Source organism: Telmatherina bonti, assembly GCF_933228915.1.
Source record: "Telmatherina bonti genome assembly, chromosome: 13".
Taxonomy (NCBI): domain Eukaryota; kingdom Metazoa; phylum Chordata; class Actinopteri; order Atheriniformes; family Telmatherinidae; genus Telmatherina; species Telmatherina bonti.
In genome coordinates, this window is record NC_136611.1 from 24,884,482 (window position 1) to 24,912,073 (window position 27,592).

Genomic DNA, 27,592 nt, shown 5'->3' on the forward strand with positions numbered 1-27,592 from the left:
AATTTAATGATACAATATGCAGGCTTACACAGAAGACCTCCAGAGAGAAAAGGCACATTATCATACATTCACCATCATGTTGCATGATCTTCAAAGCTGAACAAAATCTTTCAGGAATGGAAACAAAAGGGACAAGAAATTACAATTTGTTCATTTTTTCCCATCATCATCATGACAGGTGGCAAAAACATTTCACTGTCGAACATTTGACATTTTTTTGCTTTCTGAAACCAAAAACATATTTTTATAGAATCAAGTTTGAGAGAAAGAGAGGGGAAGGGAGGGACGGGGGTGGTTGTATTGCAACTCTTAAGTTATAGGTCCAAAAGTAGAGGATATGGTATTGAGATTTATACCTTTCACCAAAGGTGAAAAAAATCTTTGGGTCACATTGCTCACCTGAGAATATTTCATTTTGAAAAAATAACTTTGTCATGAATGTTTCCTATGTTAATTGCTGAACACAAACATTATATGCATTTACACTATTTGGACAAGTCAGATACAGAAGAAAAGATGGTATCCCCTGACTGATAATACAAACATTAGGATATCTAAAACAATAATATATGTATGGAAGGAAGAGTCTAGAGACAAGATGTCTTGAAACAAATCCCAATTAGTTTTGTACAATTTAAGACACACAAGTACAACACAAAAACTAAACAAGCAGATGAGTAAACACATATACTGCACATGTAACACTAGCAGTGAACAATGTCGACCGACGCCACATGGTTCTTAAAGAGGAAAAGTGCACCATAGTGCTGAAAGTCAAGAGTCGTTCGTATGGCAAATCTCTCCAACATCTGATCTGAAGCAGTGATGTTAGTCTGCAGCCCTTTGCAGAACACTGGCTGCACACAAACATGCAGTTCAACGGAAAAAAATCATGACTACTCTATAAAGATCAACTCCAAAGATAAGAGCTAATGTTAACCCTTAGAAAACATGGAGGTAGCTGGAGCCATGGTTTGCAGCAAAGCTACAAGGGGTGACATGAGTCCAAAAAGATCCATGGATAGAAGGCAGACTGTATGATGCACGTGTTGAACGCAGTCATAAAGCTATTATAATTCTGTAAACATGACTGGAATGAAGCAGAAAAGGAGGTCTATCCTCTGAGCACCAGATGACGGGCCTCTGGGGTGGGCTTGGTGAGGTTGGTTTCAGTGCAGCTTTTCTTCTAAGGCTTGTTAAAACGGGGAAAGCTGTGTTGTACATAACGTGCGAATGTCTTCAGGTCAGGAGGTGGGGGTGGGGGGTGGGGGCTGAGACATCCTTTAGATGAACAGGCTTGCACAGATCTGTTCAACGGGAGTGTTTGGCAGATAAGTCAGCACAGAAATATCCACACCTGTGCGAATACTAAGAATGAATTCACACGATTATCCTCATGTCTGTAACGTATGTGTCACAAGCATGTGAATGCGGTTTTACACTGGGGCAGGAATGAAAGTGAATACCTGTACAGGCATGATTGTCAGTGATAATAAGATGCAGTGCTTTGGTTAAGGAGGGGTGATGGAGGGAGGATTATAATGGGCCTGGGCGCCAAGGGTGTTAGTAATCACTTAATGGAGGCTGTGGCAGGAAGGAACATGAGTATGACAAACAGTCTCATACCAGGGAATGCAAACCACTGAGCCGCGATGTTTACAGTTAAGACCAAAGTGGAGACAAAGCGAGGTCATACAGGACATCACCTTGTGAGGAATACGTTCGAGGCAGCCAAAAGATTTGATATAAAATACACAAAAGGAAATATTTGGTCCAGCACCTGCCAATGGAGAGGAAAATGGGTAAATCTGCTTTTGTATTCACAAAAATTTCAAGTTGTTCCTTAACGCCACTCCTGAAGTCTAGCTCTCATATAATCTTGATAGCTGGCCCTTGTCTGCTAAACAGATCAAAACTAACCAGCGTTTTATCAGCTGGGATCGTGCTGGTTTCTAGAAATCAATCCTCACTGGTCTATGATTGGGGTCGAGTCAGGGATCTGCTCTATTGATTGCAGGTTGCAGTCCTCCCTCCTCCACAGCATGAATCAGTTAAGGTAAAAAGTGGCATCAATGGAGCCTTTTGTTTGTTTGTTTTTTTAAAGCAGGCTCCATCACTGCTGTCATTGTGGGTGGTTAAAATCTGGTGCCTTTTCATTGATCTGCAGCGCTGGTTCCTCGTACTGCACCCTTTTTGCGAAGCTGTGGGGAATTAGAAAGAAAAAAAGAACACAAGTTAGATTAACGTCAAATAGATGAAAGACTAACTAGATATTTGCATTCAATGAAAAGTTTGATAGGTGGGTAGTTTCTGCAGACAGGAGACTTGGTGACAACATTAAACAGGGTTATACTTCTCTTTGCCAACCTTTTAAATACAACAAATTGCTTTGAACAAACTGAAATCTTGCATTGCTTAAAAATCAGCTCCAATGGTCCCTATCAAACCCCATGTTTGTCTTCCAGATAGATAAAAGCATCACTTTCAAATTCTCCCACCCTGAGGCTGATGACTTTGGAAAGTCAATTAGTTTGAGAATCTGATAGCCCAGCACCTTAAATGAAACGGTTTCAAACCAACACTGGCTCTAAACAGAGGAATAGACAGATCTGATGAAATAGCAGGAGGATTTACTCTCTCTCTCTCTCCCTTCTCCATCCGTTTTCCTCCCTCTCTTTTTCTCCCCTCTCAATCACGAAACAGACTCTTTCTCAACGCCAGAATTCCATTTGTATGTTAATGAGGAAAGGAGTCATCTTGAAGCAGCCCACCACACCCTTTCCCTCTCTCCTGCCACCCCCATATAACACCAGACTACTGTACATACAGCATAACAGAACTGTTGCATCGTCTCCTAAATGTAGAGACCCTTATCCACCTAGTGCATTCGTGTCTGGCAGGTAAAGTGCAGAAAGTGGAGACACCATCCAGTACAGTCCAAGTGTGACCCTGCTAACCCTTGAGCTCAGAGGTTCAGGCCTTAGCCAGCCCTCTTTGATGGTACCCGCCTGTTTACTTACTCCAAGGGAAAATGGGAAACACATGCCGAATTGGGCGAGATGTTCTGAGGAGGAAGGCAAAGCAGAAAATGTTGCATGTTGGGAGTAAGCCAGGAATGTTTGAGACTGGCCCTCTTTGGCCTGTCTAGTTCAGATTCCTCCCTTGTTCTCCTTGTACGGCCAAAAGCTCCCAAACTGATATTTGGAGGAGTTCCAAGAACTAAGCAGTGGTAAGGTTTTACAGAGAATGCGAGGCAGAAATCACAGGGAAGCAAACAGTTTTCTTCTTTGCCTTGTAATCATTTGCGGGAATAATCAGGGTTTTAGAAACAAAGATTTTCTGTGTACGTTTTAAGCTACAAGCCACCTTCTATTTTTTTTTTACTGTTCTTATTATCAAATAAAAAGGCAGATGTAAATCTGACAAGAGTATACACACTTGTATAAACCAATAGTTCATTTGAATTAATTCAACTAAACACCTCTGAAATCAGCGTACGTCCCATTTGTGTGTCACTGGTTAATTTAGTGAGCTATACAGATGTTGACAGAAAAGGTGACACAGAAAACTCAGAAAGCATCCAACAGGTGTGTCACCCCCCCACCACCCCCACTGTAAGCTTTGGTTAGTTGTACCATGCCATAAACAACCACAACCGGTTGAGTGATGTATTTTTGCATTGGATCTTGCAGCTGAAGAAGTGTGTTCTGCCGTAAGCTGTGCCAGAGAGCGTCCAGTATGAGGCAGCAAACTGGGAAACTGTTGGTTTACATGAACCATTACTTCACACTGCTCTGACTGATTATTGTTTTGGGGAAAAAAAAAAAAAGGATCAGTCAACAGTATATTAAGCCTGACATCTCAATGTAAAAATGAGGCCATTGGAGAGAATTCTGAATCAAAGCTACACAAATGTGGTGCTGAGAGTATGAGGAGAAACCAGCTCTGCTATGAACAAAGTCATATCACAGAGACTGCAGTGAAAACTCAAGGCGTTACAGGTGAGGATGGCACAACCAGCCCAAGCTAAACTAGTGGAAAAGCCCTTAAAAAAAACAAAAAGGGCCTTTTTAAACACTTACACAGCAACACACAAACCTAAACCTGGCTTGGCTACTCCTCTGTAGCTTTTGTACCTCGCACCGAACCCTTCTTTCGCATCTGTACACCAAAGGAAAACAAAAAGAAAAGAAAGCAAATCCCAGAACTGGAGGTTAACAACCCTGTGGAATGAGGCAGACTTATGAAACCACTAAAGACATTCATTAACACACATCATTTGTCCTGTACAACATAAAGTTTTTACATGGAGTTAAACATAAAAAGGTTTTCATTATGTTTAGTGTAAATGTTAATTGCACCCTTGAAGTTCGTAGAAAAGCAACAACAACCTGCATGTATGTTTGCATGTGCATGAGGCATATGTATAGGGATAAACATCCAAACCTTTAACTAAAGTTAAACTCCACAGGAAACCATTAAGCCACTAAATTTACTCCAGCTTTTCTGCTTTAAACCACACCAGCAAATTTCTTGTCTATTCTATTTATCCAACATCTTTTGAATAAATCATTTCAGTAAAATAAGGTTGTACAAGTGTTGTATTAGTTTGTCTGAAACTTAGGAAAGTATACAAGCCTAAACCCAATGAAGTTGCGACAGAGTAAAATGTAAATATAAAAACCGAACAATGTTTTGCAAATCCTTTTTAACCTATATTGAATTAAATGTTCTACACAAGAAACTATTACTTAAACTGATAAACCTTTTTTTTTTTTTTTTTTGCAAATATTTACTTATTTTGATTTTGATGGCTGCAACACATTCTAAAAAACTGGAAAAGTTGAGGAAGACTCAAAAAACAACCTTTTTGCTACCTTCTATAGGTGAACAGTTTAATTTTCATGTCATGTTTGTGTATAAAAGGAGCATCCACGAAAGACTCAATCATTCACATTCAAGGATGAGGTGAGGTGAGCTTTACCACTTTGAACAGCTGTGTCAGTAAATAGTCCAAAATTTGAATGATGTTTCTAAATGTACGGTTACAGAAAAAAGGGATTTCGCCATCTATAGTCAGTAATATCAGCAAAAGATTCAGAGCATTTGGAGAAATATAACCGGCAAAGCCTAAAACCAGTACTGCATGCCTGTGACCTTTGATCCCTCAGGAAAAAACAGACATCACTGTGTTCAGGACATTACCATCTATGCTCAGGGACACTTCAGAAACTCATTATCATTTAACATCGTCACTAGATCTACAAGTTGCCCCGGCTAAGGCCCGAACCAGCGACCTTCTTGGTCTGAGGCTGCAGTGCCAACCACGATGCCCCCATGCAGCCAAGGATCAGTGTCCAGGCTGTTGTTACAGTGCTTTGAAATGTTTTGCAACTTTGTCAGACTGTGTTTTATTCAGATTTGTTTATGTTTTTTTATTTTGGTTCTTTTTAAATGCACCATTTTGAAATTTTGTTGTGCCATTGTTATATGTTGTTCACATAACTGTTCACTAAAAATAGTGTTAAAATGTCCATTCAGTTTTGTTCTCTCACCAGTAAATACCAGTATTAAGACAGAGATGTTGGAAATTGCATCACTCAAATTTGTAAAAGCAGTGCAAGCTAATGTTGCGAGCTGTTGCAGTGTTCCAATGTTTGACTAAAGGAATAACTTTAAAAATGCATACAATGTTCAATTTAACCAGACACTGTTAAGAATAACTTATTTTGAGACCTGAGATGCAGAACTGGAGAAGTGCTGGGATAAAAATTGTAGGCTTAAGTGCAGTTTAGTCCATTGTTTACTTAATAGTATAATTTTTTTTCAAAATGATTTTGGCCAAATGTATTATTGGAAAGTGCTAAAGGGAAAGGTGATGTAACACACTCGCCCCTGTCCCAGCTTTTATGGCACATCTTGCAAGCATTACATTTAAAATGAAAATAATAAAAACAACAAAGTTTACCAGCTTTGACATTAAAATATCCTGTATTTGCAGTGTATTCAACTAAATATAATCTTAAAAGGATGAACAAATCATTACATTCTGTGTAAAATGTAAATATTATGTAACTGTAATGTAAATGTAAAATGTAAATTACAACTTCATTGGAAATGGGGTTGTATAATAATAGAATGCTGTGCCCGAGACAAACAAGTTAAAGTTTTATGCATCATTTCCATCCCGAGTCAACATGCACTTCATCTGCACAAGATTTAATTATAAAGAATTTTTACACAGAGAGAAGCGCACCTCATCCAGCTCTCTCTGTGTCTCTGCCTCCATCCGTCGGATATCATCCATGGTGAGCTCCACCCATTTATCGATCCAACAGAAGAGCTGGCGATGGAAGTTAGTGAAGATCCTCTTCTCTTGCTGAGGGGAGACAGCAGCCGGTTTTATTAAAAAATGCTGGAAATATTAAATAAACCTCACTTATTCAGACCAGTTGTTAAATCAGATTAACTGTCTGGTGCTGATGTAAAACACACTTCAAAACACAATATTTCAAACAGAAGACTAAAACCAATTATACTGAATCATCATAGGGTTCTCGTCAGTCACACAGTTGGGATTATACCATGGTCAGTGATAGTTCTAATAAAATCTGGCGTTCTTTATTTTTGTATAAATGCACAAATAGTTTGGCGAGTTAAATCACTGTAATATCCCTCCGTTATGGGGTGTCACGGTAGCAATGTGTTAATCAGCTGATTTGGATAAGCTGTTTTTTAACAGGTGAATGGGAGAAATGTGCCGTGGCATGGATTGTGAGGTGAATTTCAATATTTTTGGCCGAAATAAAACATTTGATGAAAGGGAAGTGGAGTGGTGAGTGCCCCTCTGTTATGGGGTGTCATCGTAGCAACGCGTTAATCAACTTGTTCAGATAAGCTGTCTTTTAACAGGTGAAAGAGAGAAAAGCGCTTTATAACAGTCTAATGCACACTCCTTGCCGTTTAATCCTTTACTTATACTATGGTCTGGCTGAATACTCGATTCCGATTGGCTGAAGGGAGTCAGTTAAAAACTGATATACGACACCAGTTAAAAAAATAGGTCCGTCATATAGTCCAATAGTTCTAGCCAGGTGGTAACCATGGCAAAAGAAATGTTAGAGAATATCTGGACTAACTATGTCAGACAGCGGACCATGGTCACTAATAATGTCTCTGATCTGCCAGTCTTTAAGTTATTTTATTTTTCCAGATTAATGGAGAGCATCGATTGAACAATAACCAGAGTAGTAAAGGGAGAAATACAAAAAAAAAAGTCTGATTCCTCCCCATCTCACTACTGTATTAGACCAGGAAATCAGTCACTGCAGATAATATTAACATATTGTTTCAATGGTATTAAATAATATTTAATCAGTTAGATTGTGATGAAGCTCCAGGTCTCTCAAAGAGGGACAGAGCAGCTCTGACATCACCCTGCAGCGGTGTGTGTGTGTATGTGTGCGTCTGTGTGTTTATCTGCCCTTATGCTTCTGCAGTTACGCTAATTTCACAGCAATCTTCTAAAGACTAGAATAAAATGATTGCAATAACACCGTCCCAGTGAATACTGTGCAGAACTAGCTTAGTGTCGGACGGTTGCCTCAACGTCGTCCATTAATCTCTGACAATGATCACCTCGTTGGACATTATCTCTTACATAATTGTCATTTTCACAAACTTGGATTCTCGGCATGAACCATGTCACTAACCTCATGGATGAAGTTCTCCACTTTGGTTTGCAGTCCCCACCACTTAAATTTGACTGTGACTAGTTTGTAGGCACACATCCTTGGGCACTCAGTTTTACTCACCAGCTCTTCCTGTTGGGAGAAGAACAGCAGAACAACAAGATTTACAACAATAACCTCTCAATAAGCAGAAAAAAAAAAAAAACAAAACTTGATAGAAACTTTCCAATAAGATAATTGTTCAGGGGAAAAAAGCTAAGAGAATACTATTATAGACCAATCTTGGGTGCATTCAAAGGCAAAATTCATTAATATGTAATGCTTTGGGTGTGGAGCTTGCTAAAATAATTATCAATAAGATGTGCTGTGCACAGATAAAAGTGCCCTAATCTACAACACACTTTCTAAATTCATCCATCGCTGCTTGCACTCCATCTCGCTCTGAAGAAGAGAAGAATAGGGAGGAGGAGGAAGGGTGTGTGTGTGTGTGTGTGTGTGTGTGTGTGTGGGGGGGGGGGGGGGGGGGGTAAACTCCAGCAAAGTGGATAAACTCCAGATGAAGGGACCATTTCTCTGCCTCCACCCTGACAGTGACACCGCTCCCGACAGGCAAGCCTTTGTGGCCACAGAAGGTAGATAAAACAGTGCTCACGAAGCGATAAGGGCGTCGCAGTGCAAAGCTGGTTACATTATTAACACCTAGGACCTGCTCACCCCCAGAACACACATACTCTCCCTCCGAGAACACCTGTTTAATTAATCACTTCATTCTGGCTCGGCATTCCAAGAGAAAATGCCACAGACCCGCCACTCTCCATCATCCCACTGCTGTTTGATGCTACGATCATGGAGGAGTGCAAGAGAAGGGAAATGAGAAACATTTCTAAATTTGCAGTGGGTTTAGAAAAGTTGTCATCGCTAAAGGAGAACTTCACATGAAACGGATTCTACATCAAAACACTTACGGTGACATTTCTTCTCTCCCTCTCTATGCCCCACTCAAAGGAGCAGAAGTTTTCAGAAATACAAAGGGTACCGATATGCAAGCATGTGTGCATGCAGAGATAGACAAGAGTTTTATTGCTCTAAGAAGCTGGCAGAAATTGTGCCTCTGTTGTCAAATAACTGCTCGCCCCCCCCCCAAATCCCCACCCTACCTTTTCAAAAACCGTCTCTTTCTATGTCCACAGCGGACGGAAAAGTGATCTAATTAAAAGCGCAAAATAAAAAGTTGAAGCTCTTTATTCATACTTTTTAAAGCAGGCTGGCTGCCTTTGTTCTGTGAGAATTCTTGCAGCAGAGGAAAGTTTCCCATGGTGAACTTTAAGGTCTTTGCTGCAGAAAAGAAATTCTCTGTGCTCTGACAGCAAGCAGGACCAGTTTGTCAGGCTGCAGGGTGTAAAGGCTAAAACACCACCAAAAGGTCCAAAAACCTGCTTGGTGAATTGCCTGTTGCATAAGTATTTTCACCAAAAATACTTGTGTATTCACACAGAGGTGTTTGTCAGCTTTTGAATTAAAGTCTACAACATGATTATTTCCAGTGCCTGGCTTTGTGTTGTGCCACACACAGTTTGGCAGATGGAACTCAGCTAAAAGTGCTTTTACTCGACCCAGTAACTTAAAGTTTCTATTTCAGCTGATGAGAGGTACAAGACACATGATTAGTCTTCAAAGTTCAGCCATAAAATATTGTGGACAGCACTTGGCCATTCCTCAGGCTATGACTGCTCTTCATTACCAACACCAGGGGTACCCATATCGGGTCCTAGAGATCTACTATCCTGCTACTTTCAGATGAATCCCTTTTCCAACACACAAGAATCAGATGGCTGAATTTCCTCATCTGCATGTCATTCAGCTCAGCAGAAGCCTGGAGAAAAGCCTTTCATTCGATTGAGGTGTGTTGGAGAAGGGATGCATCTAAAAGCTGCTGGATAGTAGATCTCGACTTGAGACCGGACTTAGGCACCCTCTGACAAACACTGACTTTTAACATGATAACAAATGTCAACTAACTGATCCAAAATAAATACAGAAAACAAAAACATAAGCTCTTGATATTTATTTCTTTGTTCCAGATGACTACCATAAACACATAATCAGTGTATGCCACTATACGCTGTTAACGTCTATGCAGCAATTTTTCATTGCTCAGAAAAACAATCCTTATATTTGGTTACATTCATTCATCTTGCCATCACATCTATCTAAACCTACAGGACTCTCCCAACAGCATGAAGCAGCAACACAACGCACCAACATTAATCTTTGGTAAGAGACGTTGCAAATATTCTGGCAGAACTAGCCAAAAAATATTCATGTTTTACTTTCAACAAGTCTGTTTTGTTTTATTTCTTCCCAATGTTATGGCACATTGTCTTCCACCCAAACCACTAAGCCCCAGAGCTTCTTTGGAGCTGACAATGGCTCGTTTGTGTGGACAACAGTCTGCTCTAGATAAAATTCCACATGTTTGACATACAGTTCATCTACTGTTTTTTTTAATACATTAACTGTCTTCAACAATTTTTTTAAACAAAAGATACACTGACTAACATGATATTTCAGAGATAACACAGAAGCAAGTACAAAGTACTACAAAGTTACAATGCTGCTACTGTTTATGTTAAACCTCCCATACCTCCCAATCCCTGCTTAAAGCTCAACTTGCTTTTGTGAGAAAGCAACCTTTGACTGAGCACATTTCCAGTAAAACGCATCGAAACATATCATTTTAACTTAAATTTTAATTATGATCATAAAACAAAATGATCTTGGCTGAATTCCAGTGAAGCTTCCACAAAATGGCTTGTGTTTCCTGAAAACAAAGTAAAGCATGCTGACCCTACGCTGCTATGACTGGTTAGCTTCAAGCCACCATTCCACAAAAGATCAATATGAAATTGTAAATACACAGTGCACAAACTTTAATTTACCTCTGCTGTAGCAAGATAGCGGATCAACTTCAAATTTATTTCAGGAAATAAACTTTAAGACCATGAGAAATGTCTGTGAAGTTGGTGTGAAAATGATTTTTTAGGCACTGATGAATACAGGAAGAATGAAATTTCATGAAGACAATAAAAACAGGTACCTCCCGTGGGCTCACCATCTGCAGGAGGAGCCGTAGGGGTCGGGTGCAGTGTGAGCTGGGCGGCAGCCAGGGGCGGGGACCCTGGCGGTCCGATCCCCGGCTGCAGAAGCTGGCTCTAGAGACGTGGAATGTCACCTCTCTGGTGGGGAAGGAGCCTGAGCTTGTGCGCGAGGTTGAGCGGTTCCGGCTATAGTTGGACTCACCTCGACGCATGGCTTGGGCTCTGGAACCAGTACCCTCGAGTGGGGCTGGACTTTCTTCCACTCTGGAGTTGCTCATGGTGAGAGGTGCCGAGCAGGTGTGGGCATTCTCATCGGCCACCAGCTTGGTGCCTGCACGTTGGGGTTTACCCCAGTGAATGAAAGGGTAGTTTCCCTCCACCTCTGGGTGGGGGATGTGCCCTGACTGTTGTCTGTGCTTATGCGCTGAACAGCAGTTCAGAGTATCCACCCTTTCTGGAGTCCTTGGAGGGAGTGCTGGAGGGTGCTCCTTCTGGGGACTCCATTGTTCTGCTGGGGGCCTTCAATGCTCACGTGGGCAATGACAGTGAGACCTGGAGGGGAGTGAGTGGGAGGCATGGTCCCCCCCCCCCCCCCCCCCCCCTGAACCCAAATGGTGTTTTGTTATTGGACTTCTGTGCTTGTCATGGATTGTCCATAACGAACACCATGTTCCAGCATAAGAGTGTCCATATGTACACCTGGCATCAGGATTCCCTGGGCCGCAGTTCGATGATCGACTTTGTAGTCGTATCGTCGGTCCTGCGGCCACATGCCTTGGACACTCGGGTGAAGAGGGGGGCGGAGCTGTCAACTGATCACCACCTGGTGGTGAGTTGGCTCAGATGGTGGGGGAGGAAGCCGGCAGATCTGGCAGGCCCAAACGTGTTGTGAGGGTCTGCTGGGAACGTCTGGCTGAGTCCCCTGTCAGAGCGAGCTTCAACTCCCACCTTCAGCAGAGCTTCAACCATGTCCCGAGTGAGGCGGGGGACATTGAGTCCGAATGGGCTGTGTTCCGTGCCTCTATTGCTGAGGCAGCCAGCCAGAGCTGTGGCCGTAAGGTCGTTGGTGCCTGTCGTGGCGGTAATCCCAGGACTCGTTGGTGGACACCAGCAGTGAGGGATGCCATCAAGCTGAAGAAGGAGTCCTATCGGGCCTTCTTGGCCTGTGGGACTCCGGAGGCAGCTGATGGGTACCGACAGTCTAAGCGGCATGCGGCTTCGGCTGTTGCCAAGGCAAAAACTCGGGCATGGGAGGAGTTCGGCGAGGCCATGGAGAAAGACTTCCGGACGGCTTCGAGGCGATTCTGGTCCATCATCCGGCGGCTCAGGAGGGGGAAGCACTGCTCCATCGACACTGTGTACAGTGGAGATGGGGAGCTGTTGACCTCAACTCTGGACATTGTGGGTCGGTGGAGGGAGTACTTCGAAGACCTCCTCAATCCTACCAACACGTCTTCCGATGAGGAAGCAGAGCTGGGGGACTCAGGGGTGGACTCTCCTATCTCTGGATAGGACCACCTCAGTGACGTGGTCAAAAAGCTCCTTGGTGGCAAGGCCCCGGGGGTGGACGAGATCCGCCCAGAGTTCCTTAAGGCTCTGGATGCTGTGGGGCTGTCCTGGCTGACACGCCTCTGCAGCATCGTGTGGACATCGGGGGCAGTGCCGCTGGATTGGCAGACTGAGGTGGTGGTCCCCCTTTTTAAGAAGGGGGACCGGAGGGTGTGTTCCAATTACAGGGGAATCACATTCCTCAGCATCCCTGGTAAGGTCTATTCAGGGGTCGTGGAGAGGAGGTCCCGCCGGATAGTCGAATCTCGGATTGAGGAGCAGCAGTGCGGTTTTCGTCCTGGTCGCGGAACAGTGGACCAGCTCTATACCCTCTTTGGGATCCTGGAGGGGGCATGGGAGTTTGCCCAACCAGTCTACATGTGCTTTGTGGACCTGGAGAAGCCGTTCGACCGTGTCCCCCGGGGGCTCCTGTGGGGGGTACTCCAGGAGTATGGGATACCGGACCCCTTGTGCGAGCTGTCCGGTCCCTGTACGACAGGTGTCAGAGCTTGGTCCGCATTGCCGGTAGTAAGTCGAATTCGTTTCCGGTGAGGGTTGGACTCCGCCAAGGCTGCCCTTTATCGATTCTGTTCATAACTTATATGGACAGAATTTCTAGGCGCAGCTGAGGTGTTGAGGGGATCCGGCTCGGTGGCCTCAGGATTGGGTCCCTGCTTTTTGCAGATGACGTGGTCCTGTTGGCTTCACCTGGTCGTGATCTCCAGCTCTCACTTGAGCGATTCGCTGCCGAGTGTGAAGTGGCTGGGATGGGAATCAGCACCTCCAAATCTGAGACCATAGTCCTCAGCCGGAATAGGGTGGTTTGCCCTCTCTGGGTCGGGAGTCAGGTCCTGCCTCAAGTGGAGGAGTTTAAATATCTCGGGGTCTTGTTCACGAGTGAGGGAAGGACGGAGCGCGAGATCGACAAACGGATCGATGCGGCGTCTGCAGTAATGCGGACTCTGCGCCGGTCTGTCGTGGTGAAGAAGGATCTGAGCCAGAAGGCAATGCTCTCGATTTACCAGTCGATCTACGTTCCTACCCTCACCTATGGTCATGAGCTGTGGGTCGTGACCGAAAGAACAAGATCTCGTATACAGGCGGCTGAAATGAGTTTCCTCCGCTCTCCCTTAGAGATAGGGTGAGGAGTTCGGTCATCCGGGAGGGGCTCAGAGTAGAGCCGCTGCTCCTCCGCATTGAGAGGAACCAGTTGAGGTGGCTCGGGCACCTGGTTAGGATGCCTCCCTGGTGAGGTGTTCCAGGCACGTCCCTCTGGGAGGAGACCCCAGGGAAGACCCAGGACACGCTGGAGGGATTATATCTCTCGGCTGGCCTGGGAACGCCTCAGGATCCCCCCCGCAGAGTTGGCAAATGTGGCTGGGGAGAGGGAAGTCTGAGCTTCCCTGCTTAGGCTGCTGCCCCCCCGACCCGACCCCGGATAAGCGGCACGAAGACTAAACGAAACGAATAAAAACAGGTTATCTCAGGTAGCCCATACCATGCCATGTAAATGATGTTCAAACTATTATGTGAACATAATAAATCTAATTCCATCAATCACATAAGTATTACCTTCCAGGTGGGCCCCAGAGGTCCTCTGCCAGTTTTAACTGACTTGAACTGGGCAGGATCTTCATCTGGCTTGTAGTCCTGCTCAAAGAAAAAAAGAAAAACTCTAATAGGATAACACATAAAAGCAAATTATACAAGCTGTGGTTTAACTAATACAATGTAAAATACAATGTGTTGCTAACATCTGAGCTCAGGTATGCAGGGTTCAGAATGTATCTGGTGATTAGCTCAAGAATTTGAGTAAATCTAAGAAAAGTCCCTGTAGCATGTCCAGATCCTGATGTCTATCTCGTTTCCTCAAACAGGACACTGAACATAAATTTTAAATCAGTTTGTTAGGTTTTCCCAGCACTCTCTTAGCAACTACACAGACAAGCAGAAGCATCAGACACTATGACACTGTGATGCAGAGTTCAGCTTATGAGGAATGGAGAAAAATTTATGTTGGACAGACGCTACAAACAGCCACTGATTATGGGTGATGTTGGTATCCATGGATGGGAGTAAATTAAATTGTGTGTGCTGCACTGTAGGAATTTGGTGTAACAAAATTCAACTTCAGAAACACTCATCCTATTTATGAAGGTCACAAAGTCATGTCCTGCCAAACCTACATATACTCTAAAGCATTGGGGGGGGGTGTCTCATGATGAAAAGATCTGGATAACACACAGGAATGCTGAGTGCACATGCAATGCACAACAATGCTGACGTCATTCTAAACAAGCAGAGAAATGGTAATACAAATAAATGAATCAGCTTTCATATTATCATCAGCGGCTCTAGGGCCCAGTAATTTTAAATAAATCATGACGCGCCTGCAGCTAAAAGCTTCTTTTTCAGGGCTACTGACCAACAGGAGGGTGCCAAACATGTGGAAAGGAATGGAAACACACACTCTCCAACACTACCTCACACAAACACACACACAGTTGTAATAATTTGGCTGTTTTAATGCTCAGAGCTCCATCGCTGCAACAATACACCGTGCTGCACTAATGAGGGCTGTGAATCGATGTGGCGCACGAAGAGGCACTACTCCTCAACTAAAAGAGTGTGTGTTAAAGCACAAGTGTGTATTTGTCTAGGCCCACGCAACACTGTGAGCTTTAATTACACTAACAAACTCATCTGTGCTGGCGGTACGCCCCAGGCCCTGCAGTCATGCCTGAGGCTGAGAGCTGATAGGGCCCTGAGACACAACACACTCCTCCAGCAAGGCAAACACGTCCGCCTCGTTAACTACCCACAGCAAACAAACACGCACGCACGCACGCACACACACACACACACACACACACACACACACACACACACGCACGCACGCACGCACGCACGCACGCATAAACCGGTGCTTCGTGGTCAAATAGCCACATGTTTAATTGCATGCACAGAGCCACAGTGAAATGAGGCAATGGGATGTCAAATATAAGCAATAATGTGTAACATCTTCAAATGAGATTTATGAGATTGCAAAAAGTTAAAATTATTCTTTGCATTTCATCCGAGCTGCTACGTATATTTCAACAGCAAACCCCAAAATGTGATGTTTATACTTAGACAATTGGCCAATAAATCTAACTAACATAAATGCTTTTAATTTTTCAGGAAGGACAAACAAATTGTGTTTTTTCTGTTTTACAGCACTGAGAAATGAACATCTTTGGCTTTTTTTTTAATCAATTAGCAAAAAAAAAAAAAAAAAAAAAAAAAAAAAAAAAAAAAAAAAAAAAAAAAAAAAAGTAATCACAAATTAAGTTATGTGAAAAAAAATCATTACCTCAATATTCACATAAGTACACACATAAGTACTTAAACAACTCTGTGTTAATAGGCTAAGTGCAATTGCAAATGCAATATTAAACGTAGGACAGTTCTAAGCATTGACATTTTCATCAGTCATTTTCTGAACGCTATTTTTAATTAAAAAAAAAAAAAAAAAAAATTAAGGAAAAAAAACCCACTCTCAAACCTATGTTTTAAGCTCTTTATAAATAAAATGCGCTGATTTAACTTTAGGCAGATCAGTTGTAATAATCGGATTTGTCCATATGGTGGCACCAATTTACAGATTGCGCTGAAAGAATTTCTACTTACAGCAGTAGACACTTGGCTTCTGTCTGCGATGTCAATGGGCACAACAAATACATTCTGCCATGTTGAACTATCTAGCTTGTGTACCTAAGAGGAAGAAAAACATTTGTTACAATAGCAAAAAACAAATAAATCATATAAGAGTTTTTTCCCTGGTTAGATGGCGAAGTACTCACGTTATCTTGCGTTCCCAGGTCTGGTTTGTGCCATGTCTCAATTTTAATAAAGAAATTCTCTTTCATATATTCATTCTGGGAAGAAAAGATGTACATAAAGATATACAGCATTTTAAAAAGTTTTGATAATTACAAACATATCAATTTCACAAAGTCTGCTGCTTCAGTGTTTTTAGATTCTTATAAACTAGAAACATAAATGATGCATTACTATTAGCATGACCCTGGACTAATGGTAGCACTCACCTAGTCTTCAACAAGCTCATTTAAAAAAAAAAACAAAAAACAAAAAACAAAACAGAGATTCTTTAGAGAAAATTACTTTACCCCAGTCTTCAGCAGTCCCTGTACCTTTAACAGAATTTCCAGTCTGTCCCTGATGTTTTTCCTACTGAGAAGTAACTTCTTTGAAGCCCTTCTTTACACTGGGCATTTCTCTAAAACTTTTCTTCACTGTGGATGGAGCTGCACCAGCCTATTGCATTGAAGAACACACTGGACTATGATGGTCCAATCTTACAGCATAAATAACTTTAGGAAACAATCCTGGACTCTTTTTTGGTATCCTGAAGCCTTTTTTTTTTTTTTACAATAATTGAGTCTCTCTCCTTGAATTTCTCAACGATCCAATATGTGGTAGAAATGTTTTTGTTTTTTTGTTTTTTTGGTAACTTGATTTTCATTGAAAAAGGGGACTTAGTTAATAACGATTAATCTGATCATTCCCCCTAACTTTCCGGAGCATATGCAAAATGTCACCAGAAAAACTGTAGCAGCAAACTTTGTGATAATTAATATTTGTGTCTCAAAGCTTTTGCCCATGCCTTTAGAAAACAAGAAAATGGATACATAATCAAAAGAAAAAACACACTTATCTGATAACACCTTAACTTAATGAAGCCTTTTGACTATTTAGATCATTTAAGAGATGTATGGCTACGTACCGTCACAACTGAATCGAGGTTAGGCACGAGGAGAAAAGGAGAGAAAAATACATTAAACATTAAAAAATATATACAAACTAAATTCAAAATTTTAAAATTTGCCAACAGATGAGCATGAACACATTTGATAGAGGCAGATAAAGAGGAGTTTCAGGGCAAAGCAAAGAGAGGAGATGGAGGGAGGCGGACTCACTAGTTCTGCAGTAGGGGTAAGCATTCCAAGCTTTTTCATGGAATACCAAGGCACCTTCAGGAGCTAGGAGTTTGACATACCCTGGGACTTTACTGTTGGGTGAGGGATAATAGTTACAGGTAGACAATAGGAGAACGAAAAACACAAGGCTTCAGTTATTTGTGTTTCTTTAAAGGAAGAGTAGCAGGAAGGAATACGGTCAAGATTAATGTTAAAAAAAATAAGCCAACACTGCCACTGCCTGGCAGTACTCTGCTATTACATTAAAGTAATTTGGGAGGCTGACAATCTGATGACAAAGAATATACATACCTTTTTAAATGGTAAATTTTGTGTGTATACTGTCCTTTCTCTCCATCCTTTTCATAAGGCTCATTTTTGAGGACCTCAATGCCTTCACCACCACCTGTCTCGTTTTTACTAGCTTCAGCCACAGAGAACAGCTGCCCAACTTGATACTATAACACAAATAAGAATAAAAACTTTTAAAAACAGAAGAAAATCAAATAAATGTCAGCTAGGTAAAGTCACTTATTCCAAACTACAAGTTAATAAGGCACCGTTAAAAATTTACACGTGTTTTTTATATTGTATTCTCCATGTTTTTGGGCTCGTAAACAGTTTAAACTGGAAGTCAGAAAAAGCTATAACAATTTGTTCCACATATCTACCAGATACAGTCGTCCTAAAATTTATTCATAGGAATAAATAGGAAGGAAAACTGACTGTCACTGAAATAAGCTTAAATTATTTATTATTCAATAAAAATGTAATTCAAAGAATTCATAGAATTGCTTCTGAATGGTTGTTCAATAGCCGTGCTGCATGTCACATCTTAGTGGCATTGCATCGAATACGTTTAAAACAAAATGGCCAAAAATCATCTGCATACCAAGATTGTGCGGAGTTTAAGTGTATTTTTTTTAAACCCAGGAAAGTTCCTTAGGGTGCATTCACATCAAGATAGTCTGCATGACTTGGTCTGATTATGAACATGGTTCAGTTGTGGGGTGCAACATCATTCTGGACCAAGACTGCATTCCTAGTAGTCTGGATGGATCAGAGTTCTAGCAAAACTTTGACTAAATTCTTCCACATCTGACTGTAAGCCATTTCTCCCATCAGGAGCCGCCTATCACCCCCCCACATGCATATGTGTTTCGGTTGCATTTACCTGTGATGCTGAACCACAATGCACTTTGGTTTGTATTTCACTTCCAGTATTTGGGCCGTTTGAAACAAACCACAAACTGCGTCTGAAGGCAGACCGAGTTTGCTTCTTTGATCTGAATCAGAATTTATTTGCACATTCACATTGCCAAACAAATGGACTTCACGAGTAGGATTCGAATCAAAAAAGGTTTGTGTGAATGTGCCCTTAGAGGGTGCAATGTCTGTAATTAGCTTCCCTCTGAACCAGGGAGTTGGTTTATTGTTACACCTGAATCAGAACCTTCACTCCTGTCTTCAGAGAGTTTCAGTCATTCATATACACCAATATGTGTGATCAGGCAGGTAAACAACACAGGTGACAACTATTTCAATGAACTACACAATAGTGGGTCAGTGACACACACACGACCCGCTAGGTACGAAAAAGAAAAGAAGTCAAGTTGCTTTTAGTCAAGGCCTTTTGATTATTTAAGGATATATAGTATCATTGGTATGGTCCCACAAAATCCCACACCAGTTTTGTGTGAAGTTGTGATTCACACTGCAGTACAGTCACCACTTCTTGAGTCCATACTAAATCCACCTACCAGCTTTACTTAACCCAATCATGTTCTTCATCTCATTTAGATAGGAATGAGCAATATTTCAGAAAACACACACAAGATCATTCTTTAACTACTCAACTCTACTCTTCATATAAGGTGGTATCCCATCCATCAGTTTGTTAAAAGCAGAGCAAACACCATCTGTATGAGGGTGCCCTGAGGCAGCAGGTTGTATATCAGGAATGTCTTGGTCGTATATCAAGACATTGGCCACGTATACATGAGACTTTTAATTTCTACTTTGTACTGAAGAAAAGTTAAATTCGCTTATAACTGATGAAGATGACCATGTGAACACCTAATCCTGAGTGAAAGAGACTATTCATAATTTAACTTAGTTCCAAAGTAACTGGTTTATTCCCATTTAAATCTAAATTGATTAAATTCCTCTGACATGGAAATGTTAATTTTGCTCCAAGTTAATTCTGATCATTCTGCACATGCTTATTACTATGTCCCGTCCTGATGACGTACATTTCCCGCGCATTGTTTCGCCTCCTGTGTTCCTTTTCCTTCTCAGTTGCTAAAATAATGTGAAGTAATATGCTCGTGTGGAGCTGGTACTTCAAAATTATATCAAAATAATGGTGCAACTGATACTTGTGTAGTTTTCCATGTTACAATCACAAAGACAACAAGCAGGAAACAAAATTGATTATTTCCGGTAGACATCAGTATGTCACGTCTGCCCTCTGTCCAATTAAAACAATTCCCAAACCACTGATCTAAAGCGGAATTAAGTAAGAATGTAAGTCCATTTGAAATTATTATTTCCATGTAAACTTTAAAGGGGTGCTATTATGGTATTTGGAGTTTTCTGAGCTTTCTTCAGTGTTACAGTGTTGAATCCTCATCAGACATGTGAACGGCACTGTTTTTTATCACTTAAACGCATGTTTGAGTTTGAGTTTGAGTTCCAGCACGCACTCCGTTTGGTTTCCATGGCGACAAAAAAACGCGTCGTTTTAGAGAGTTTTTTCTACTTGGAAATCCTTGTGACGTCCCAGGGGATAAGGTTCGGTGATTGGTTACCTTCTACTGGTTAACAAAGGCATGTACAAATACATCAGGTGGGTGGAAAACGTCGGATAAAGTTATTTCCAACGATGGCTGGTGAGTTTACCAAAGAGAGACATCCTGCTGCATTCTTTGCTGTGGGTTTCTGTTTTCCACTTTGTTTACAGGCTCTGATTCTGGTTCCAACATGTAGGGCTGTATGCTATGTGTTGACATTGTATTTTGATTTTTTATTGAGTTCTTATTAGCTTAACCCTTCTGTTCATGAGATGTTACAATGACGGCGAAAGCAGTTGCGGTGTGCGCTCCCGATGTAGCACAGTGGCGGGAGGCGGGGCTTAATGCGGAAGAGTCTCAATCCACTCGTTTTGCCCACAGGCTGATCTGACAGCCTACGGAGAGGGCCGGTCTGAAGTAAATAAAGAGATTTGTGGCAATAACTCGATCAATCCCAGCCCTTCTGGGCTCAGAAATAAAAATAAATTAGCCTGAAATACACATAATAGTTCCACTTTAAGCAGAAAATGGTTTTTCAGAATTATTTCATTCCGAATTCGAAAACATCATTAAAACCGTACCAATTAGGCTATCTAAAAACACACAGAAACTTTATTTTTCATTTCACACAAATGACCAAATGAGAAATCAAGCTCCATTATCATTTTGCATTAACACAAGACAATGAAACTAGTAAAAGAAAGTCTTTCCTCTTTGATAAGAAAACCGCAAATACTTTACAGAAAATGTAAACAAAAACTTGCTGAAATGTCCATTCTGTGCAATCGCACAGCCAAATTAATCTCAAACATTTAAAATACATAAAGTACAATAGTTTACAATCCCAATTATTATGACAGTATAAGATTTAAAGTGATTACTCACCTCCTCAACGCTACAGGGTAAAACCACACGGCTGCAAAGGAGAGAAAAGCATGGTAAGACACCCACAGTTCTTAAAAAAGGTCCTGTTCCGTATTAGCAATTGTTCTTAAATATTGCAAATCCAAAATGATTACTTCGTAGTTCTACAAATTATAGTTGTTACACCAGATATACACAGAATTAAGACAAGTTTAGACATTGCAGGAGTCGTAGGTGAACGACAACTTGAGAAAAAGGTTAAATAATCACACAGACACACTGAAGATATGCAGAGATGAAAAGAAGTCTGTTTACACATGTGCACTTATTATTCATCTTTCATAATTACTTGTCTTATTTTAATCCATTATGTTTGAAAGAACACAATTTTTCCTCTCTTCAAAACTGAGACAATGGCAAACTGGTGGAGAACAAGCAGTAACAATGCTGCCACATATACAACAGAACATCAAAATCAAAAAAACCTCAACAATAACCAGAAACACTGCCAGGAGCAGGAAGCTACACAGGAGCACGTTCTGTTGAAAGAAAGAGAGGAGAGAGGAGATCACACTACTGGCCTGTTTGAAACTGCTGACTTCAACAAAATGAGAAAGACTCATCACTTAACCAGTGGAAAACTAAAAGGCAAGAAAAAAAGACTTTATACAACTATGAACTGCAGAAATGCAAAGTAGTATTTTAGAAAATGACATGCTTCTTAGACCAGCCAGGGATGTCGTCTGGGATGAAAACTTAGGATCCGAAATGGAAAAAGCAGCCTATGCTTAATGCCAACTAAGCTTCCTTGCAGTCTAGAAGTACTGCAACATGTTTTATGATCTTAGTCAAGTTGCAATACATCTTGCAAAAGTTATTGCATCATTGACCCTTATGAACAAGAGGTTTCCCCTTGATAACCGTTGACAGCATACTGAAAAGAGGAAAGAAAAACAAAACCAAAAAAGAGGAAGAGGAAGTTATCACACAAATCTAAGTGAAGGCTTTATTACAGCCTAAATACACAGTTGCCACAGTTTTTTTAAGACCTCGTTTTCCCACATCATCTGTTAAGCACTGATGAGCAGTAGTTAATAAATGAAGGTTTTGTCCAGAACTGACAACTTTATGCCCTGTGCTTAAATAAAAACTAAAGTTATTCTCTAAAACAGGCTGACTGCTACAACACCACTGAGTACTTGATGTATGGTGAAGTGATAACTGATCTGTATTTGACATATTCAAACTGTATGGATAACATCAGAATTGTTCTCTTTGACAGAATGACCAAAATACAAATAAGGAAATGCAGTACAAAAACACAGATCCTGAAATACAATCCACCGTCACAAAGTACACACACTGAGTGATCTCATTTTGGCTCCGCGTATGTTTTAATAAAAAAATTGTACAGGAACTTGGATGGAATTCAGTTTATGTGGTACTGACGTACACAGTGAAAGCAAAACTATGGTGCAGCTTTGAAAAACAAAAACTATGCAGATCTGGTTTTACATATCTAAGCTGTGTGTTGACAGAGTTACATTTCTGTGTCATTCAAAATGAAATCCAAGTCTTTTCTGCCCATTGACTCTTATTATCTGCATCTTTTCAAAACACTGTCACCTACAAAATACATCAAAAACGTGGTATTATCTTTCTTGTAAGAAGCTGAAACATGCATATTATGCATACATGCAGTACATATATGCAAAAACCTTTTCAGATCTAATTTGAAAACCATTGATTTTCTGAGGCAACATTCATGAAGCGCTGTCTACACACTGGAAAGAACAGTTAAATAACAGAGGTCCTGCTTTGGTAAACAGTCGCCTAGTCTGCTTATTATAAGCAACTTTAATGAAGCACCTCTGTTCTACAGGCTTTGCAGTGAATTTTGCTCCACAGCAGCCACATTGACAGCACAGCTTGGACCATATATGCTTCCACTAAGAATTTGATAACCAGTCTCTGAATAACTGCTCAATGCAAATAATTTACAAATAGTAAATAATCTGCTTCACTGATATATTGATCAATTTATATGAGAACCGCAACCGTATTCATTAAACATCTCAATAGAAAATACCCAATTTGTCCAACTGTTACAAGATGCATTTATGCAATGGCTAGTCTGCCTCCCCACTCACATAGGGAATATTTTCTTCTAGCAAAATGAGTAGAAGACAGCTCATTAAAAAAAACTAAGTTCAACCATAAGAAAGAAATGTTTTATACTACATGAAAGCAAGAAAATACACAGGTTATACAACTTTTCAAATGAACAGGAATGCCTGTACACTACTCACATGAAGTTAAGCATTTCTAACTTTTGGAGGAATTCACAGAAAAAGTAAAAAGTTTGCACTACACTGATATAATATTATGAGCATTGAAGTAGAATCAAGCAATGGTAAGCCCATCATCTCAAATAATTAATTGAAACAAAAGCCTACATCAGTGATGTGTATACCACAACATAAAATGTCTGTGACTTTTCATGTGTCAGATGTTGTCTGGGTCTCATGATATCAAAATTTGAAAAGTATAAAGAATATTAATCCTGTTACAGAACAGTATAATAAGGAATAAATACTTACTAAATTGAATAGTTGTACATGTGCATTCAAATTTGAGAAAAATTCAAATTAAGTTCACCTGTAAAGGCTATAGCATATTTCAGATACAGACTGACATCACATAAAAAAGTTGGATATTCCCAACTTTTTGTGAGTAGTGTATATTAAATGCAGGACTATTCTAGGACACTAACTTCAGGCAAGACGGCCGGATGCTTTATTACAACTGCTTTTACTATGTGTAACTTTTTTCATTTCTCAGTTCTAGTTTCCTTCAGTTCACCATCTTTACAGCTTTTTAATGCTGAGTTAAGACAGGGACATTTAACAATTTTACAACAGGATGTAATCTTTGGAGGGTGTATTTTGTGTGTTTATAATGTCATGACTTAATCTCAACAATTCCTCGCTGATTGAAGTGAGTACAAGACTGAAACAAAGGTTAAACAGTAAAAAAAAAAAAAAAAAAAATTAAAAAAAATGTTTTAATTAGTTTGGTCAGCTAACTTGAGAATCAAGGAGTTGATAGTAGTTAGTTAGTAGACCGAAAAGTTATGTTGAAAGATCTGTAAACATTTGTCAAACTTAGTATATCAGTGGAGACCAATTTATTTGCTTGGAAGAAAAAGGAAAACATACGATTGTAACTGTGTAGATTATGCGAACTGTTGTTTGACATGTACGTTTTAAACCTATTCTAAGTATAAGGATTTAGCTAACATAAACAATCTATTGCTGAAAGAGCTCCAAGAAACAGGTTAGTTTACTGTCAAACTTTAGTTTGTCAAGTGACAGATTTCTACGAATCACTGGTCTGTTGATTAGCTGGCGCTACCACGAGTTTGTGTCAATATTGCCAAGATAACATAAACTCAGACAACGCGACTTCCCGTCCAGGTAACGCTGTAGGTTAGCTAAGTTAGCGTTAGCAACTCATTTCAACATTACGAAACCAGACAACACACATGCCGGGGATTATAACACCGCCACACAGCATGTACGGTGCGTTTCAAGCCAGTTATTTAGCATGAACATAAGATAAACAATAGAAAAACAACAGCTGTCACATAATGCCATGCTGCTGTCAAAGCCGGTAGGCCAGAGCAATCCCACCCTTCCCTCGTGTGACAGACAAGATGAAGTTTTCACGCTGAGAAAAACAAAAACTTTCCCGTTTACTGTACTTGTAACTACAATAATACAGTAGTTTCCAACTTAGCTTTAATGACTACATATATGTGTGTGTGTATTTATCAATTCTAAAAACTGTAAACAGAAGGAAAAAACTTACTATTCCTTGATGAGAACCATCGTAACTTTCTGTATTGCTGGTTCTGCCCACCACGACCCAGCAGCGCCCGCTGATTGCTACTGACGTCACCACTGCTTAGAGCTGCGCCCCGTCCCGCCCACGTGAGCGGTGATTTGTAGAAGTAGGAAGAACGCGCCAATTCATTAAAATAAACCAATGAAATGCCTCTTGTAGCTTAAAGCCCGCCTATTGCAAGCCTGCTGTTGCTAAAAAAAAATCTTTAAATTAAGTTTGATAAATAAATCTCCTTCAGTATAAAGACTTTGATCATGTATCTCTGTGTCTTTGTCTGGCTGTTACTGAATAAAATAAAAATTTCAAGTCAGCAATAAATAAAGTAAACATGATGTTTTTATTGAAACAGTTTACTGATAAATGACAGATGGTTGTTGTGAAACTTTCATGTTTAATCTCAAAAAATCATGGGCTAAAAAGTCATACATGGTACTTAACACTGAATAGCAAAAGAATCCATGCTTCAGAGCAGACACTCAATTCACAAAGAAATCAGGCAAAATGCCCTTTTGATTTCAATAAAAAATATTAAATCTTTTTTCTCACCACTCCATCCATCTTTACATGGTACAGGTTTGTTCACTTTTTAATTATATAAAAATGCTTAATACTGATTGTGAAACACAAATTAATTTACAAAACATAATATTAATTATTATATTAACAACAATAACAAACAATAATAACAATAACAATCAAATTTAAAACAAAAATAGAATGGAGGAAATCAGTCAAAGGTGTTGCATCTTGGCCCTCACAAACGGCAAAGTGTTGGGAGAAAAAATACCAAATGGCCTTTACATTTACCTGACACACAGTTACACACAAACACAGTATCAGGTCGTTGAGTATTTCTCATTGCCATTCAGAGTCTTATGGGCACAAACACAATACTGTCTCTAAACCATTCATGTGCCTTTCAAGGAACACGTTCACAAACCAAAGCAATCTTTCTGACTGTCAATCAAGTTTGGTGGACCGGTAGTGGTCCTTAAAAAGTGCCCTACTCCTCCAGCACACCGGAAAGTATATCATAAACACATACAGAACCATTTTTAATGTTTTAGCATTTAGAAGAGGGAAAAAATCTTCCAGGTGACAAGAATTTGTATCCATTGCCAGCAGGTAGTCGGATGGAACGTGCACCAGGGCTACTGCTTGTGGATATTGTGGGTGAAGGAGACACCTTTCTAGGGTTGGAGCAGTGGTGTCCATTGGAAGAATTCTTGCTACCCTTATCCAGTGACTGCAGTCCCAGCTCCCGCAGCTCCAAGGTGTCTTGGGCATCATTTGGTGAACAGCGGCGCGGGGAAAGGTTAAGGAGACTCAGTACATCTCTACTGGCAGAAGCAAGAGGTCCAGAAGTGCTGTGGACAGCTTTGACAGGACCTAGATGTTGCTGTTGTTGAGCTGCAGCATTAGCCCAAAAGGTCTTCAGATTGTGGATAGCCTGGACTTTTTCATCAATGACCCCTCTTCTTAGCCGGTCTAAATCTGGCGCATCAGCCGATGTAGAACAGGCAGAGCCTGTAGAGGAATAGGACAGAGCAGGGGATGGAGCACTACCAGCTGGTGACTGGTGACCAGAACTGGGAGACACATTACTTGGGGAACGAGAAATATGACCACTGTATGGAGAACTTGGATACTTCATTTTGAACTGTGCATGGCTGTCCAGAGTGGGGGAAGGATGGCTGCCCTCCTTTTGGGAAGACTCAGAAACTGCAGGACTATTGTATCCAGAGCTTATCTTCTGCAAGGAAGAAGAGCGAGAAGGAGGTTTAGGTTTTGGAGAAGACTGAGCCCGGCCACTGGCACTGCTGTTGGGACGACTGAATGCGCTAGTTTCAGAAGAGCGGAATGTGCTGCTCCGAGTTGATGTTCCACCAGGGGTCCCAGCATCTGCCCCAGCCCGCTGAAGACTACCCACAGCACACAAATGGCTGTGAGTCTCCTCCAGAATCTTTTGGGCCAGCTCCTGAGGATCAAGAGGAGCAGTTTTTTCCTCCTGAGACTTGACAGTACTGTCTGTCTCGGTACTGGACTGGTCAGATTCCCCTGTATCTGAGCTACTGACTTTACCAACTTTCTGGAATGGTGAATTTGGACTAGGCACCAGGGATGTTTTGATAGGGGATGTGGGGGTGCTCACACTGCCCCTTGATGAGACTGAGACAGTATAGCCTCTTCCTGCCCCTGTGTTGGACCCACCAACCCCTCTGCCTCCACGATGGTGCCGTTGGCTATGGCCTGGTGGTAAAGGCAGAGAGTCACAATGACTTCCCAGTGGCTCGCTGCTGATAATGGAAAATCCTTCATATTCCTCTTCATCTCCTCGTGCTCCTGCCACTGCAGCAGCTGCCCCATGTGGAGACGAGCGACTGCGGGGAACATGTGGATGTTTATGGATAGAGTAATGTGCTGTGGCCCCACAGCGCTGCCGATGACTGAGGAAATCACAATCTGACTTTGAGGCAAAGCTCATGGAGGAGGCTACAGAGCTGAGGCTATAAACAGAGATGGCATCAGATGCTTGATTGTCCAGGCATGGAGGAGAGAAAGGAAGGCTTGAGTACCCCATTGGCAGGGGGTTGGACACAGACTGGGCCGAAGCCAAAGACTCAAGGGACGATGAACTGTCCAGACTCAGGCGCTTGGGCAGTTCAGTTGAGTCTAAAAAACATAAGGAAGAGGAGAAACATAAATATGGCACA

General features: G+C 41.2%; 2 protein-coding genes across 3 annotated transcripts in view; both read right to left on the reverse strand.

Annotated features, from left to right (window-relative positions):
• Positions 1–24,896, reverse strand: LOC306764342 (phosphatidylinositol transfer protein beta isoform-like). 2 transcript variants are annotated; one of them, XM_079251475.1, is made up of 11 exons: positions 24,843–24,896; positions 20,994–21,024; positions 17,629–17,774; positions 17,317–17,408; positions 17,124–17,131; positions 16,180–16,254; positions 16,007–16,090; positions 13,910–13,987; positions 7,713–7,823; positions 6,257–6,379; positions 1–2,201 (listed from the first exon to the last, which is right to left on the reverse strand). In XM_079251475.1, exons 1-11 carry the CDS (start codon positions 24,860–24,862, stop codon positions 2,154–2,156), a joined length of 816 nt encoding a protein of 271 aa, XP_079107601.1. In that variant the 5' UTR covers positions 24,863–24,896; the 3' UTR covers positions 1–2,153. The 2 variants fall into 2 exon arrangements, with proteins under 2 accessions (XP_079107601.1, XP_079107600.1); XM_079251474.1 differs by lacking the exon at positions 1–2,201 and adding an exon at positions 3,807–4,161.
• Positions 24,897–25,260: 364 nt separating this feature from the next.
• The window catches only part of LOC306764850 (tetratricopeptide repeat protein 28-like), a 121,013-nt gene continuing 118,681 nt past the window's right edge, over positions 25,261–27,592 (reverse strand). Inside the window, exon 23 of the mRNA XM_079252134.1 lies at positions 25,261–27,551. Within this exon, the coding sequence (XP_079108260.1) occupies positions 25,942–27,551 (1,610 nt within the window). The 3' untranslated portion in view covers positions 25,261–25,941. The remainder of the gene's footprint in view (positions 27,552–27,592) is intronic.